Here is a 14,387-nt window from a genome sequence, read left to right as displayed (position 1 = left end):
TTTCAGCTCTTCGTGTCATGATTGTACCTTAGACCTTAGTACCTTAGTGCTTCTCGAAATATCAGTAGTGAACACAAGTTGTGTGGCTTCTGTTTTATTTCTAATCCATCACACGGTCCAATCAACTCGATGATTCCACTTATGCTCTTGGATGCTGTGACTGTATCAAATTGCTCTGCATTTCTCAACTCCCACTTTCAAATTTTTGCACTTGTCTTACTGGAGAGGAGAACAGAGAGGTCTCAGAGGCCAACTGTTCTGGGCATATACTTCACACAGCAGTGCCTTGGAGATGGCATGTAGAATGACACATCATGTGGCCAGTGCACTGGGTAGCTACTGTTGTCTCGCCGTGCACACCCATCTACTCTTCACCCCTAGTTGGAAATAAGTTATTTAGATTATTCTCTGTGGGAGGGGCCCTCTTGGCTCATGAGGGTTTTCCCATGGTTTTTAGTCAGGACCTTGGTTTCACCTGTTGCCTTCCCTCTCCCCACCAGGCTCACCAGGGAGCTACAGGAGAAGGAGAAAGTGATTGAAGTCCTGCAGGCCAAGCTGGATGCCCGGTCCCTCTCGCCCCCCAGCAGCCATGGCTTGTCTGACTCCCACCGTTCTCCCAGCAGCACCTCCTTCCTGTCTGATGAGCTGGAAGCCTGTTCTGACATGGACATAGCCAGCGAGTATACACATTATGAAGAGAAGAAAGCTTCACCCAGCCACTCAGGTAGCCTCAATGTTCAGAATGCCATCACCTTAATCTAGGCTGAGGGAAGACCTTGGGAACCAGGCCTTATAGATCCACCTTGGTGTGTATCAGGCTGAACGTGGCTCTGGGGCCATGTGCCAGGCACAGGCTGCAGTGGGTCAGGATCTTTGGTCTGCTCCTGTCCTCCAAGTGACTCTGTTGCCCTATTGGAACCAAAGTGAGCTGTAGTGGGAAGCAGGAGAAATCTGCAGACATTCCATTGATGGAACTCCTTCTTTAAGAAGGGCCATCATCTCTCTTGCAATGATCCTGCTCCTTGCTCCTCGGAGTATCTGTGGGTATCCACAGAGGTGGCCATTCTTGCCTGATGTATTTGGAGGTATCATTTTCATGATTTCAGGGTTTGGGGCCCAACTCTCAACCCTAAGGTAGTTTACCTCGCTAAAGGAGCCACCTTCAAGCAAGAAAATGAAGGCTACTAACAGTGCCTGTGCTTGGTGCTTTCCCTGGGATCCAGACGCTAACCCTGGTACTCTTGGTGAAATATAAGGCCAGGCTGCCAGTTCTTTCTAGAACATCAAATTTTTTTTTTTTTCATTCATGGGTTTTATAGATTCCATCCATCATTCGAGTCATTCTGCTGCATTGTCTTCTAAGCCATCAGCAACCAGTGCATCTCAGGGGGTTAAGGCCGAATCCAGCAGCAACCCAATCAGCTTGACAACTCCCCAGAGCCCCCCAAAGGAGACCAGCCAGGCCCAGCCAGGTATGCAATAGCCAGTTGAGCAGTAGCTTTGTCTCTTCTTCCTCAGCACTTTTATTCTCCCAGGGACAAGGCTTGGGCCTTTTAGGGTCTCATTCGCATCAACTCCAAGACAAAAATAAGAGACCATCCTCATTCACCAATTTGTTTTGTTTGTCTTAAATATTTTAGTTTTAAATATTTTAAACTTTTGATTTTGTTTACATGTTTTAGGAAATGTGTAATCTACAGAAGGGATTGATCTGCATACCAGGTTTGGCCAATAGTCGGCTAAACACTTAAAAATAAAGTTTCACTCTTTTCTCTGATCTTACCCTGGGGACTAAAAAGGAAAAATGCTTCTCCCAGAACTAAAACAGCTGGGGACTCACGGAAGTGCACACCTGCTGATCTCCTACTCCCGTTCCCCATTTCACCCGCAGAGAGCCTCTTCAGCTCTCTGAAGAGGGAGGCTTCAGCGGGAGCCTCCAGCGTCCCCGGACGAGGCTGTGTTCCCAAGGCACTACCATTCCTGGACTGGCGAATGCGATGATGCTCCTTGATTTGTACCTGGTGCATATCCAGGGGTTAGCTAGAAGGGTGCATTTCATTTCTTGCCTCAGCTTAGCTGCCAGGGCTGCACTGTTCACACACAGCCCCGCACCAGGGATGGCAGGGAAACAGCAAACCTTGTCGTCTTCTCCTCTCATCTCCTGCTATGCCTGACCAGCTGTCTTCACTGTGGTTTGAGTTGAGAGCTAACTCAGGCTGAGGCGCTCACAGAAAGCACGGTGCTTTCTTCTGCCACCCACATCTCTCCTGAGGACAGTTCAGCAAAAAGATATTAATGAAGAGGCAGTGTTCCGACTCTTCCTGAGCCCAGGCTCAATGTTTCTGGGGCCAGAGTGGACCGGGAGATCACAGGGAAAAGCTGTTTTTCCAGAGCTGTGGACCCCGGCTTACCTGCTTTGGGTCTAAGCAGAGCAAAGTGAAGGGATTTAAAATCCAAATTGCTTCCCCAAGGGTGCCTGGGCTGTCACCTGGTGACTCAGGGGCCTGGCATGGTGTCAGCATCAAGGCACCAGGGCTGTGATTGAGAATGGAAGCACTGATTCCTACATTAGACATCCCACAGCTCAGTCTTGATCTCTGCTCCCTCCGTGTGCAACATCCCCTGGCACTGTTTGTAGGAAAGAGGAGACAGATGTAAATATTGGAACTTCCCAGGGTTCCTGAAGACCTGTCTGGAGATGGGCTGCATAAAGATCACCTGCAAATTTTCCAAGTTTATTCCCAGAGTTTAAAATTCGGTAGTTCTGTATTAAGGCCTAATGAAGAATTTTTCCTAAATGATTAGAATGCCCGGTCATGGTGGCTAAGCCATGCCACCGAGGCCTCTATTTTTCATTTGGTGAATATGCACACTGAGTTGGGATTCGGAGGTTTCCTTTCATTCAGGGTCCTGAACTGCATGTACTAGCACGTTCTCCCACAGCCTGTGTCCACTACTGCCCTTCTCAGGATGGGCACTGATGCTTCCAGAGGAGGAGCTCTAGATGCAGGGGGAATCTTGTCCCGGGGACAAGGACGGGTCCATCTGGGAGCAGCACCCCAGGTACCCTTGAGAGCACTCAGGCTCGGCCATCCTGACCTGCTGGGGTGTGGCTCAGTCAGGCCCCCTTGCCTTCTAGATGAACACAGAACATGTGTGAGGACAGCCCTGTCTGGGGGAAGAGGGAAGGGCCAGCCAGGCCAGCCTATCCGGCAGCAGTGATCTGTGTTGGCTGTCTCAGTCTGTACCACGTTCAGTTACAGCCACCCCCCAAGGTGACATCTGCTCAGGGAATGGTTTCACCTTCTCCGTCTTTTATCTTCTCCCTTCTCTTGCCTTCTCTCTAATGGAGTATCTCTTTCCTCCCTAACTCTCTGTTTCCAGGCTTTCGTTTTAACTCCATGCCCAAGCTGGTTAGCCTCCCCCAGGCACCATTGCCCTCAGCTCCATCCAGCTTCCTGCCTTTCAGCCCCCTGGGCCCTCCCCTCGGCTGCTGTGAGACGCCGGTGGTCTCCTTGGCTGAGGCTCAACAGGAGTTGCAGATGCTGCAGAAGCAGTTGGGAGAAAGTGAGCACTTCCTGCTGCGTTTGTGTGCTTGCGAGTGGCAGCCCCACACTGTGCTGCTCTGCATGGCTTTGGCTTGACGGCAGAGTTAAAAACACAACCCAGGGGTGCGCGCTGCAAATGGAAGGTGGAGGGAGAGCTCTGCTTGCTGTTTGGGAAATGCGTTGACTGTGGTCTTTGGCATGTGTGTCTCATCAGTTAGAGGGTGCATATGTTCTGAGGCTCTAGACCTGGGGCTTACCCACTGTTGACAGTGTTGGGTACCACAAGGATGCTGAATCCCTAACAGACTGATGAAGTGCTTCCTGGTGGGGTGCAAAATGGACTTCATGCCACGCAGGATGGCGTGGCCATGAGAATGATGGCCACGTTTGAGTGGGCTTCCTTGTGTGGCTATCATGTCCTGCTGCTACAGAATACTTTCAATCAAGTTCAGTTCCTGAATCATTGATTTGGGGCAAAAAGGGTGGTGGCAGAGGGAATGAGAAGTGGACATGACAGAGCCCCTTTGCCTATTGTACAAGGTTCATTCCTGCCCCAGGACAGATGGCTCCTGGGCAGCTAGTACCACATCCCTAGGATGGGATGTCTGATTGAGAATTGTGTCCTCTGACTGCCAAACATAGTTGATTTTATTCAGTCATGTAATCCAGAGACTGTCCAATAATCTTTTAGGAGAGGATTTGTTATATTTTGAGGATATCGTCTCATCATATTTTTTTTGTGTGTGTGACCTCTTCAAGTTTGGGGGGGAGGGAAGCCTCATATGATGAATTTGTTCTCCAGTGGTGCTTTGCAAAATCAGTGTGAAATAAGCTTAAAACTATATTTTGTGTCTATAAAAGAAGCTCGAGTGAGCTGGAGATTGATGGCAAGATTTTTTTGTGCCCCAAGACGACAGCCTGAAGCCTTAAATGTCATTTGGCCGAGCCTATTGCTTTTGTAGATTCTGAAAATGGATACTCTGTATATTCTGTTTCTAGTTTGATTTCCAGAACTAGCTAGACCAAGACCATTTTCAATAGAGTTTGTCCATTCAGTAAGCAGTGAAATCTAAGGGACAAACTCTTCTGTTTATCAGCTTTGCACAGGTGGAGCTGTGTTGGGTTTACCTGCCCACATGGTCTGGGTCTTATTTGAACCTTCCCAAACTCCTGTGCAATAGATAGAGCTGGTGCAGGCCACCAAGGCTGAGAGAAGTGGAGTCACTCATTCAATGCTGCTAGTAAGTGGGTGGTGTGGGCTGGAACCCAGTCTTCTGCTCCAGGTTCCATGTCTCTGTTATACCCTTTCTATTTAGGGTGGACTTTTCACTATCATGCTCAGGGTGTGGAAGTGAACAAAACTGGAGACTGCAACAATCTTTTCTCTCCCTTTAGAGACCAGTGGGAGGTGCTGGTGTTTCTGATCTAAAACTCATTACTTTAGTATTACTGGCACCAACAATTGATGGGTAACACGTGTCCTAATTAAGAGAGTCTTTAGCTTCCATTTCTTTTTATTTATTTATTTTTTAAAGATTTATTTACTTATTTGAAAACCAGAGTTACACAAGAGAGAGAAGGAGAGGCAGAAAGAGAGAGAGGTCTTCCATCCACTGGCTCACTCCCCAGTTGGCTGCAATGGCCAGAGCTGAGCTGATCTGAAGCCATGAACCAGGAGACTCTTCCAGGTCTCCCATATGGGTGCAGGGGACCAATAACTTGAGCCATCCTCCACTGCTTTCCCAGGCCATAGCAGAGAGCTGGATTGGAAGTGGAGCAGCCGGGGCTCGAACTGGCACCCAAATAGGATGCCAGAACCATAGTTGGTGGCTTTACCTGCTGTGCTACAGCGCCAGCCCCCTTCCATTTCTTTACCTAATATCATTTTTCTTTATCTTCCTGTGTTTGTTAACTTGTTTCTGTCCAAAGGGAAAGATGAAGGAGAGTACTTTGCATGAGTCTGTGACTGTGGGTTGAACTGGAGTCATAGCTAGCATGAGGCCATTAACACGAGTGTGGATGGTCCCAGCCTTTGTGACGAAGGTTATGGCGCCTTCCTTTCCCCATTTAAAGGCCAAGTCCTCTCCAAGGGACCATCACTTACCAATGCTTACTGTTTCATGTGAATAAATTTTCCTTGTGGACCGTGGTGCATGGCAGCTTCTCAGGTTATGGTGGGACTGATCCCTCCTTGTTCATACCTTTATGATTACTTTGCACCATTGAGGACTTGTGCTCTGGACTGAGGGGCCAGGGGAGACTGGAACATGGGAACACTAATCATTGCTACCAACAGACTGGGACTCTCCCATGACCTTGGTTAAACAGTAAGCTGTCTACAACCACTAGTGTTAGCCTTTGTCTTGTGCTGGGGTGACATTGAACAAGGTGTGAAAGAGGGTAGAAAACCATGTCTATTGGATTCCTACTAAAATTTAGGTGCTGGAAGTTTCAGTTCCTCTTTAACTCCCAGTGATCCTAATAAGAATCTAGCATTTTATAAATTGGGGAAGGAGTGACCCATGAGAATACTTCTCAAACTTTACTGCCTATCAGAATCACCTGGAGTGAATTCTAAGCCATCCAATGCTCAAGAGGTATCTCATACCCATTGAGGCCAACTTTATGGGGGCCCCAGTATCAGCATATTTCTCACATTGATTCCAGTATGTGGCCAAATTTGAGAACCAGTTATATATGGGGATAAAAATTGGCAATTACGCTTCTGAGAAATTTGGTTTGCCTAAGGGGAGCTGCATGTCTAATCCGCAGCCCTTGTTGATGATCCTTGGAAGAAGCAGATTTCTAATTTTTTTCCTGCATCCGGGTCCTATCCACCTCTGTTTCCCTCTCCCCTTTCTACATAGAGGCAGAGATTATTGGGACCAAGGGAAAAGCCTGTGATTTCATAGGATCGATGACAATCAGCTAGTGTATTGAAGGGTCTCACCTCCCTCCTTGGGATAACGTTCAGTGATGCTTTGGACAAGACTGATGGCATTTGGAAGCTCTTTGGAGGACAGGATCCAGCCCTCAGTTACCTTATGTAGAAACTTCCCCAGCCTCAGCAAACAGTTCTTCAGTCTGGAGGAGTCAGGGTCACCACTTCCAACTGGATTTCATGTCTGTTTTCTCCTCTGAAAACCCCAAAGGAGAAATGGGAAGATTGACGGGTTGGCTTCTGGGGAAGGCAAGTACCTCCAGGCAAACAAGTACTCCTGTGCACAGGATGCTCTCACCATGCTCCATCCTGCGTCCCATCACATGAGCCCTAACTCTGGGAGTGAGTCCTACTTCTGGAATTGTCCTGGACTGTTACAGGGAATTCCAGTAGAAGTAGGAGTGGGCCGCTGGACTTTTCCTTTGTGCACTCTGGCGACTTTCAGATACTTGGTTCATCTGCTACCTGTTTGTATCTCATGCTAGGAAAAATGAATGGTAAATGTCATAGTCTCTAGGTTATGTGTGTTCATCTCAAATGCCTCCCGTGTTGGACTAGGATCTGTGACATCCCACGCACCCCTGGTTAGTCTCCATTCCTAGGCATTACATGTGTCACTGCTGAGCCTTCCCTGTGTCTTATTCATGTATCTTTCTTCCCAGGTGTCAGCACTGTCCCTCCTACCCCCAGAGCTACATTGCCAAGCAACCATCTGGACGCCAACTCTTCCCACTATATCAGCCCTGCTCAGCCCCAGTCTCCCGCAAGGGGCACCGTAGATCTGGGCAGAATCCTGGAGCCTGGGTACCTGGACAGCAGTGGCCAGTGGGACATGATGAGACCTCAGAAAGGGAGTGTATCTGGAGACCTGTCCTCAGGCTCTTCTGTGTCCCAGCTTCACTCCAAACCCACAGGTAAAGCACGAAGGGGGCCAGCCTTTGAAATCTCATTCTGAGTCTACTACTTTCCTACTGGGGCAGGTTTTTTTCATTGTCCTTCCAGTCCCTGGCTCACAGAGTGGGTATAAAAGGAAAGGGCTTGCATGCATGTTGGATCCGTTCTAAGTGCATCCTCCATTCTCCCTGCCCTGGGTCTGAGTGCTCTACAAGGACAGGGGAAATCAGGGACTGCCCCCTGTGTTCTTATGTTTGTGTCACTTCTCCCTCTGTCCCCTGACCACTCTCAGACTTTTCCAGACTTCTAGGCACAGACATTCACAGGACTGTCTTCCAGCAGTCAGGAGTTGTTATAGAAAGGGAAACAGCTCTTCCATCTCACACCTATGTGCTGCACACAAACCCAATGATACCAAGTGGACAGGTATGGCTAGGCAGGTGAATGCTGAGGTACAACTCACTTGCAACAGAAAGACAATTGTAATTTTTGCAAAAAGACTGAGCCCAAGCAAACTGATGCGGTTGATGGGATGTGTCATTTAGCATCCTGCTTTTCTGTATCCTTGTTCTTTACGAGGGGTGCTCCTTTTTCCTCTGATCTACCTCAGATCCATAGATCCATGTAAGCTGTCCTTTGTTCCTACCTTGTTATAACTGATGTGAGTGAAGCATTCAGTGTCAGCCACGACCCACATCGGATGAGTTGAAGGTCATGTACTTTTACCTTAAGCCTTCCATCTAAGGGTGGGAGGAAGGGCTTTGTCCTTTGCTAAAGAATGTTCAGTCATGTATCAGTAAAAAAGATAGTATTAGGAGAAAGATTGAGTGAGGCCTTCCTTTCATCCTCAAAGTCACACCCAGGAGGTGACCACGCCTTTCCAGGTGCTAGGTAGACCCTATCCAGAGCCTTTAGTTATTTTTCTAAAATGTGTAGCACTTCCTCTCACATACCACACAACTGTGTGGTAGAAGGCCCACGGGATTTCCTTAGTGATCCGCTTAATTCCTTAGCCTCTTAGTGGGCTATCTGTGTTTGAAAGCTCATTCGCTCTTTGAATAAAATTACCTGCATCCCCTGGGTAACTGTCGGAGAAGATGCAGTGGTTGGTAGAACAGTGATCTTGTTGAGAGGCTGCTGGCCAAGCCTACCTGGCACCTCCGCTAATAACCAGTTCTCTCCATCTCCCACCTTTCTCCGTGTTCTGATGGGATGCTTGCAGGGGCTGACCTGCTGGAAGAGCATCTTGGTGAAATCCGGAACCTGCGCCAGCGCCTGGAGGAGTCCATCTGCATTAATGACCGCTTGCGGGAGCAACTGGAACACCGGCTGAGCTCCACTGCCCGGGGAAGCGGTAGGGGAGGCCCGGTCTTCTTGGTTTTTGGCTGTATTTAGGGAGCTGCTGAAATGATGGGCCTCAGGCAGAGCTTTGCAGTTTTCAGAGCCCTTTGGTATGCTTTCCTTCACTTGCTCCGTACAGGCAGCGCAGTGAGAAAGTGGGGCACATACTGTTACCCCTGTTTTGTGGATGTATCTGGGCTCAGAGAGTACCTTTCCTCAAGGCAGAACTAGTCCTGGTCCCCAGATTTGCCTGATTTCTCACCCCCTCTTTCTCCTGCATTCACATTCCATGCTGATGCTCCGTGCCCTTTTGATGTAATTGGCTGTTTTGTTGTGGCTTTTGAGTTTTTTTTTGTGTTCTTTATATGTTCTGGATATTAACTTTTTGCTAAATGAATAGCTTGAGAATCTTTTCTATCATCCTGCTGGTTGGTTCTTCACTCTGCAATTATTTCCTTTGCTGTACAGAAGTGTCTCAGTTTGATTTAATCCCATTTGTCTAGTTTTGCTTTTGTTGCTTGTGCTTTTGGGATCTTATCCAGAAAATCGCTGCATATAACAAGGTCTTGAAGTGTCTCCCCTGTTTTGTTATACCACTGTGATATTTTCAGATTTTCCATTTAGATCTTTGATCCATTTTGAGTTGATTTTGTAAAAGATGAGAGATAGGGGTCAAGTTTCAACCATTTGTGCATGGATATTGAGTTTTCTAAGCATCATTCACTGGAGAGCCTGTCTTTTCTCCAGTGTATGTTTTTGGTGCCTTTTTTTTGGTGGGGGGAATCAGTTTGCTCTAGATGCATGGATTCATTTCTGGGATCTCTATTCTGTTCTACTGGTCAACATTGTATTTTTCATGCCAGTACTATGCTATTTGCATTATTGCAGCTCTGTAGGATCTGGAGATCAGCTATTGTGATACCTCCAGCTTTGATGGTTTTTTTGTTTGTTCTTTGCTCAAGATTGCTATGTCTACTTGGAGGCTTTTGTGTTTCAACATGAACTTTAAGGTTATTTTTCTAGTTCTTCAAAGAATGTCAATGGTATTTTGTTTTTGTTTTTGTTTTTGACAGGCAGAGTGGATAGTGAGAGAGAGAGACAGAGAGAAAGGTCTTCCTTTTTGCCATTGGTTCACCCTCCAATGGCCGCTGCGGCTGGCGCATCTTGCTGATCCGAAGCCAGGAGCCAGGTGCTTCTCCTGGTCTCCCATATGGGTGCAGGGCCCAAGGACTTGGGCCATCCTCCACTGCCTTCCCGGGCCATAGCAGAGAGCTGGCCTGGAAGAGGGGCAACCGGGATAGAATCCAGCGCCCCAACCGGGACTAGAACCCGGTGTGCCGGCGCTGCAAGGGGGAGGATTATCCTATTAAGCCATGGCGCCGGCCAAAGAATGTCAATGGTATTTTTTTTTAAAGATTTATTTATTTATTTGAAAGGCAGAGTTACACACAAAGAAAAGGATAGGCAGAGAGAGAGAGAGAGAGAGAGAGAGAGAGAGAGAGGTCTTCCATTCGTTGGTTCACTCCCAAATTGGTTGCAATGGTCAGAGCTGGGCTGATCCTAAGTCAGGAGCCAGGAGGCTCCTCTGGGTCTTCCATGTGGGTGCAGGGACTCGAGGACTTGGACCATCCTCTGCTGCTTTCCCAGGCTATAGCAGAGAGCTGGATCAGAAGTGAAGCATCTGGGACTCGAACCGACGCCCATATGGGATGCTGGCACTGCAGGCAGTGGCTTTACCTGCTGTGCCACAGTGCCAGCCCCATGTCAATGGTATTTTGATAGAGATTGAGTAGGATCTGTATATTGCTTTGGGTAGTGTGGACTTTTTCATAAGATTAATTCTTCTAATCTGTGAACATTGGGACTCTTTCTGGTGTGTGTGTGTGTGTATGTGTGTGTGTGTTCAATTTCTTTCATTTGTGTTTTGTGATTTTCATATAGGAATCTCACATCTTTGGTTACATTTATTTTAAGGCATTTCATTATTTTTTGTAGCTATTGCTTTTATTACTTTCTCAGTGAGCTTATTATCATTGCTATGTAAAACCACCTCTGAGGTTTGGGTGTTGAATTTGTATCCTGCAACTTTAATGAGTTTTTGTTGCAGTTCTAATAATCTTTTCTTGTGAAGTAATGTCATTTGTAAGCAGGCATAATTTAACTTCCTCTGTTTCTATATTTCCTCTTGCCTATTGCTCTGGCTAAAACTTCCGCTACTATGTTGAATAAGAGTGGTAAGCATGGACATCTTGTCTGGTCCCAGATCTTAGAGGAAATGCTTTCAACTTCTGTCCATTCAATATGGTGTTTTCTGTGTAGGTTTTTCAAATATAGCCTTTACTGTGTTGAGGCATGTTCTTCTGTACCCAGTTTGTTCAGGGATTTTTATCTTAAATGGATGTTGAATATTACCAAATGTTTTTTCTGTATCTATTGAGACAATCATAGGATTTTTACCTTTTATTCTGTTGATGTGATACGTTATCTTTATTGATTTGTGCATGCTGGACTATCCCCACATTCCTGGCATAAATCCTACTTGGTTGGAGTGGATGATCTTTTTGATGTGCTATTGGATTCAATTTGCTCATTTTTGTTGTGAAATTTTTACATCTATGTTCATTAGAGATAGTAGTTTATAGTTTTATTTTTTGTGTGTCCTTGTCTGGTTTTGGGACCAAGGTAATGCTGGCTTCATAGAATGTATTTGAAAGGGTTTTCACTTTTTGTATTTTTGGAGTAGTTTGAGAAGAACTGCTCTAGTTCTTCCTGAAAAGCTTTTTAGAATTCTCAGTGAAGCCACCTCTGGGCTTTACTTTGTTGGGGACTTTTCAGTCCTGATCCAGTCTCATCGTTTGTTCTTGGTCTGTTCAGGTTTTCTGTGTCTTTATGGTTCAGTATTGGTAAGTTATGTGTGTATATAGACATCCATTTCTTCTAGATTCTCCATTTCTTGGCATTTCATTGTGCGCCATAGTCCCTAATGATCCTTTGTATATCTGTGGTGTCAGCTGTAGTATTTACTTTTTTGTCTTCGATTTTATTTATTTGGTCTTTCCTCTATTTTTTTTTTTAAATTAGTCTGACTATTTATCAGTTTTGTTTATGTCTTCAAAGAACCAGCTCTCCATTTTCTGTGCGATTGGCAAGTGGTAAAGACTGGTCCCTGGGACCCTCCCCCAGCCACTTCACCGCAGTGACCTTTCCCCTCACACCCTCCACTTGAGCTGCTGCCTGTTGGAGGCCATCCCTCCTGCATCAGTATCCTGTCCATATGACAGCAGCAACTGCTGAGGGAGAAAGAGGCTCCTGTGCAAGTGCAGCTGTGGCATGTGATCGTGCATACGTGCCACCCACTGAGAGGGGCACACAGAACCCAGGCACTTGGTCCATCATGCTTTATTTAGTTCCACGCCCCGGGTTCCCAAGTTTTCTGCTGGGAAGGACAGTACCTTCGGGAGACATAGGATGGAAAATTTCTGAAAGCATCTGTTACCCCGGTGTGTGCTTTTTGGGGCAGGATCCACCTCTAACTTCTGCGGTCAAGGCCTGGAATCCATTCCTCAGCTCTACAATGAGAACAAAGTCCTCAGGGAAGAAAACAGGAGCCTTCAGGCCCAGCTGAGTCACATGTCTAGAGGTGAGTGATCAAAAGCCACGAACTATGGTCACTCCTGGGCCCTTTTCTTCCCTGGCTACACCAATCACCAGAGAGAGAGAAGTGAAGAAGAGAAGACTAGATAAAAGAGCTCTCCAGATACCCCAACCCCAAATTCCCATAGCTATTCTCAGTCTAGAAAGGGCTGAATTCTAAAAGTGTTCAACCACAGGTCCTTGGAGTCTAGGGGACATGACTCTGGAAAACCATCACTTTTGTAAAGCCCATTTGCATTTACCCTAGTCACTGGCTATCCAACTGGAATCAGTTTGGCCTCAGTTCTACCCCCTCCCCACCTCACAGCTGATTTGGAACCAGGAGAGGAAGGGATGTGAGTGCCCGTTTTGCATCTCAGGTTTCTCTGGACTTCCCTGCAGCCCTTTCCTGCTCTACCATCCCTACGCCTCCTCTTCACCTGCCCTCACTCACATCCTCAAGGCTCCTCATTGATCAGTACTCCCGTGGCCTGTGTTGAGAAGTGTTCGCAAATGTTCTCCAGAGCTTTCCTGACCCTTTTACATGGGCATCCGTAGATTGGTGTCATTTCCCAAGTGGCTGGGAGGCAGTTGACCTTGGAGTTAATTGACTGTTAGAGACAATGTATTATCAGTAACATTTTTCTTTATTTACAAATATTTATTGAACACTTATAAAAAGACTAAGAATAGTATCTGAAAGGGTTAATCCTAGAATGAAAGAATGATTGTGGAGGGAAAAGACATCAAGGTATATTTCTGTTTTTTTTTTTTTTTAAGATTTATTTATTTATTTGAAGGAGTTACAGAGAAGAGGGACACACACACACACACACACACAAAGAGAGAGAGAGAGATCTTCCATATTTGCTGGTTTACTACCCCAATGGCTACCATGACCAGGGCTGGGCCAGGTGAAAGCCAGGGTCCAGGAGCTTCATCTGGGTTTGCCACATGAGTGGCTAGGGCCCAAACATTTGGATCATTTTACACTGCTTTTTCCAGACCATTAGGAGGGAGCTGGATCAGAAATGTAGCAGCTGGGACATGAACTGGTACCCATATCAGATACCAGTGTCACAGGTAGTGGCTTTAGCTACTAGGCTACAATGCCAGCTCAAGAGATATTGCCATCTCAGAGCAAGAAGATGTGGACAGAAAGGGTACTTCCTGGGAAAAATAAAAAAAGTTAATAGATAAGAGAGAAAGCAGGACTATCATACCGTTGTTGTATGCTTGGGAAGATTAGAAAAGACCTCACAGGTGAGAAGATAGTACCAAATTTTAGTTAGTACAATTTGCCAAGCTCAGGAGAGTTTTCCCCAGAAGAATGACCAAACTTATAGCCTTACTTTCAGAGTCTCTGCCGATAATCTTCATGCATTTATGATCAGAGATGCTACAAGCCCATAAAAGTACAAATATCCCAGTATTTAAACTAATGAAATATTCTAAAACCCATAGGTAAGAAATACTGATGTTGATCTTTGGCAAAATTGAAGAATAGATTATTGAACAGATGGTATGCAGGTGCTTGGAAAGTAGTGAACACTGGAGACCAGAATGCTTTAAGACCAAGGGAGGCCATAGTAAGTCATGGATCAAAGGCATTGCAAGCTAGATTGCACCTGCCCCCATATGTGGGTGTGGTCAGCCAACACTCTCTTTGCCCACCCACACGGGGCCTTCCTTCTCCTTGTCTTGGTTCACTCCTGTTTGTGCTTGGGCTTATCTTCCTGATGAGCTGTCTCCCTAGGCTATAAACACTCCTTGTTCTGCCCACCAGAGCACTCTCAGGAAACAGAATGTCTGAAGGAGGCTCTGCTTTCCTCCCGATCCCAGCTTCAAGAGCTGGAAAAGGAGCTGGAACACCAGAAAGTGGAAAGGCAGCAGCTTTTGGGAGACTTGCGGGAGAAGCAGCAGGAGATCTTGCACTTCAGGGAGGAACGTCTGTCCCTCCAGCAGAACGACTCCAGGTGAGAGGGGGCCCATCCACGGGGGAGGGTGGCCGCATTTTCTGATTTACAAGG

General features: G+C 46.6%; 1 protein-coding gene across 13 annotated transcripts in view; it reads left to right on the top strand.

The window, feature by feature from the left end:
• LOC133760110 (myomegalin-like) overlaps positions 1-14,387 on the top strand; it is a 228,226-nt gene that overhangs the window by 200,917 nt on the left and 12,922 nt on the right. For 7 of the 13 annotated variants that reach the window (XM_062192085.1, XM_062192088.1, XM_062192078.1 and 4 more), the window contains 7 exons: positions 501-724; positions 1,320-1,472; positions 3,385-3,567; positions 7,152-7,403; positions 8,606-8,737; positions 12,245-12,364; positions 14,144-14,333. In XM_062192085.1, the coding sequence (XP_062048069.1) occupies positions 501-724; positions 1,320-1,472; positions 3,385-3,567; positions 7,152-7,403; positions 8,606-8,737; positions 12,245-12,364; positions 14,144-14,333 (1,254 nt within the window). The remainder of the gene's footprint in view (positions 1-500; positions 725-1,319; positions 1,473-3,384; positions 3,568-7,151; positions 7,404-8,605; positions 8,738-12,244; positions 12,365-14,143; positions 14,334-14,387) is intronic. The other 6 variants (XM_062192092.1, XM_062192090.1, XM_062192083.1 and 3 more) reach the window with 2 other exon arrangements.

This window comes from Lepus europaeus, chromosome 5, assembly GCF_033115175.1.
Source record: "Lepus europaeus isolate LE1 chromosome 5, mLepTim1.pri, whole genome shotgun sequence".
Classification (NCBI taxonomy): domain Eukaryota; kingdom Metazoa; phylum Chordata; class Mammalia; order Lagomorpha; family Leporidae; genus Lepus; species Lepus europaeus.
The sequence above is the reverse complement of the archived record's forward strand: the minus strand, read 5'-3'. Positions and strand labels throughout refer to the sequence as shown.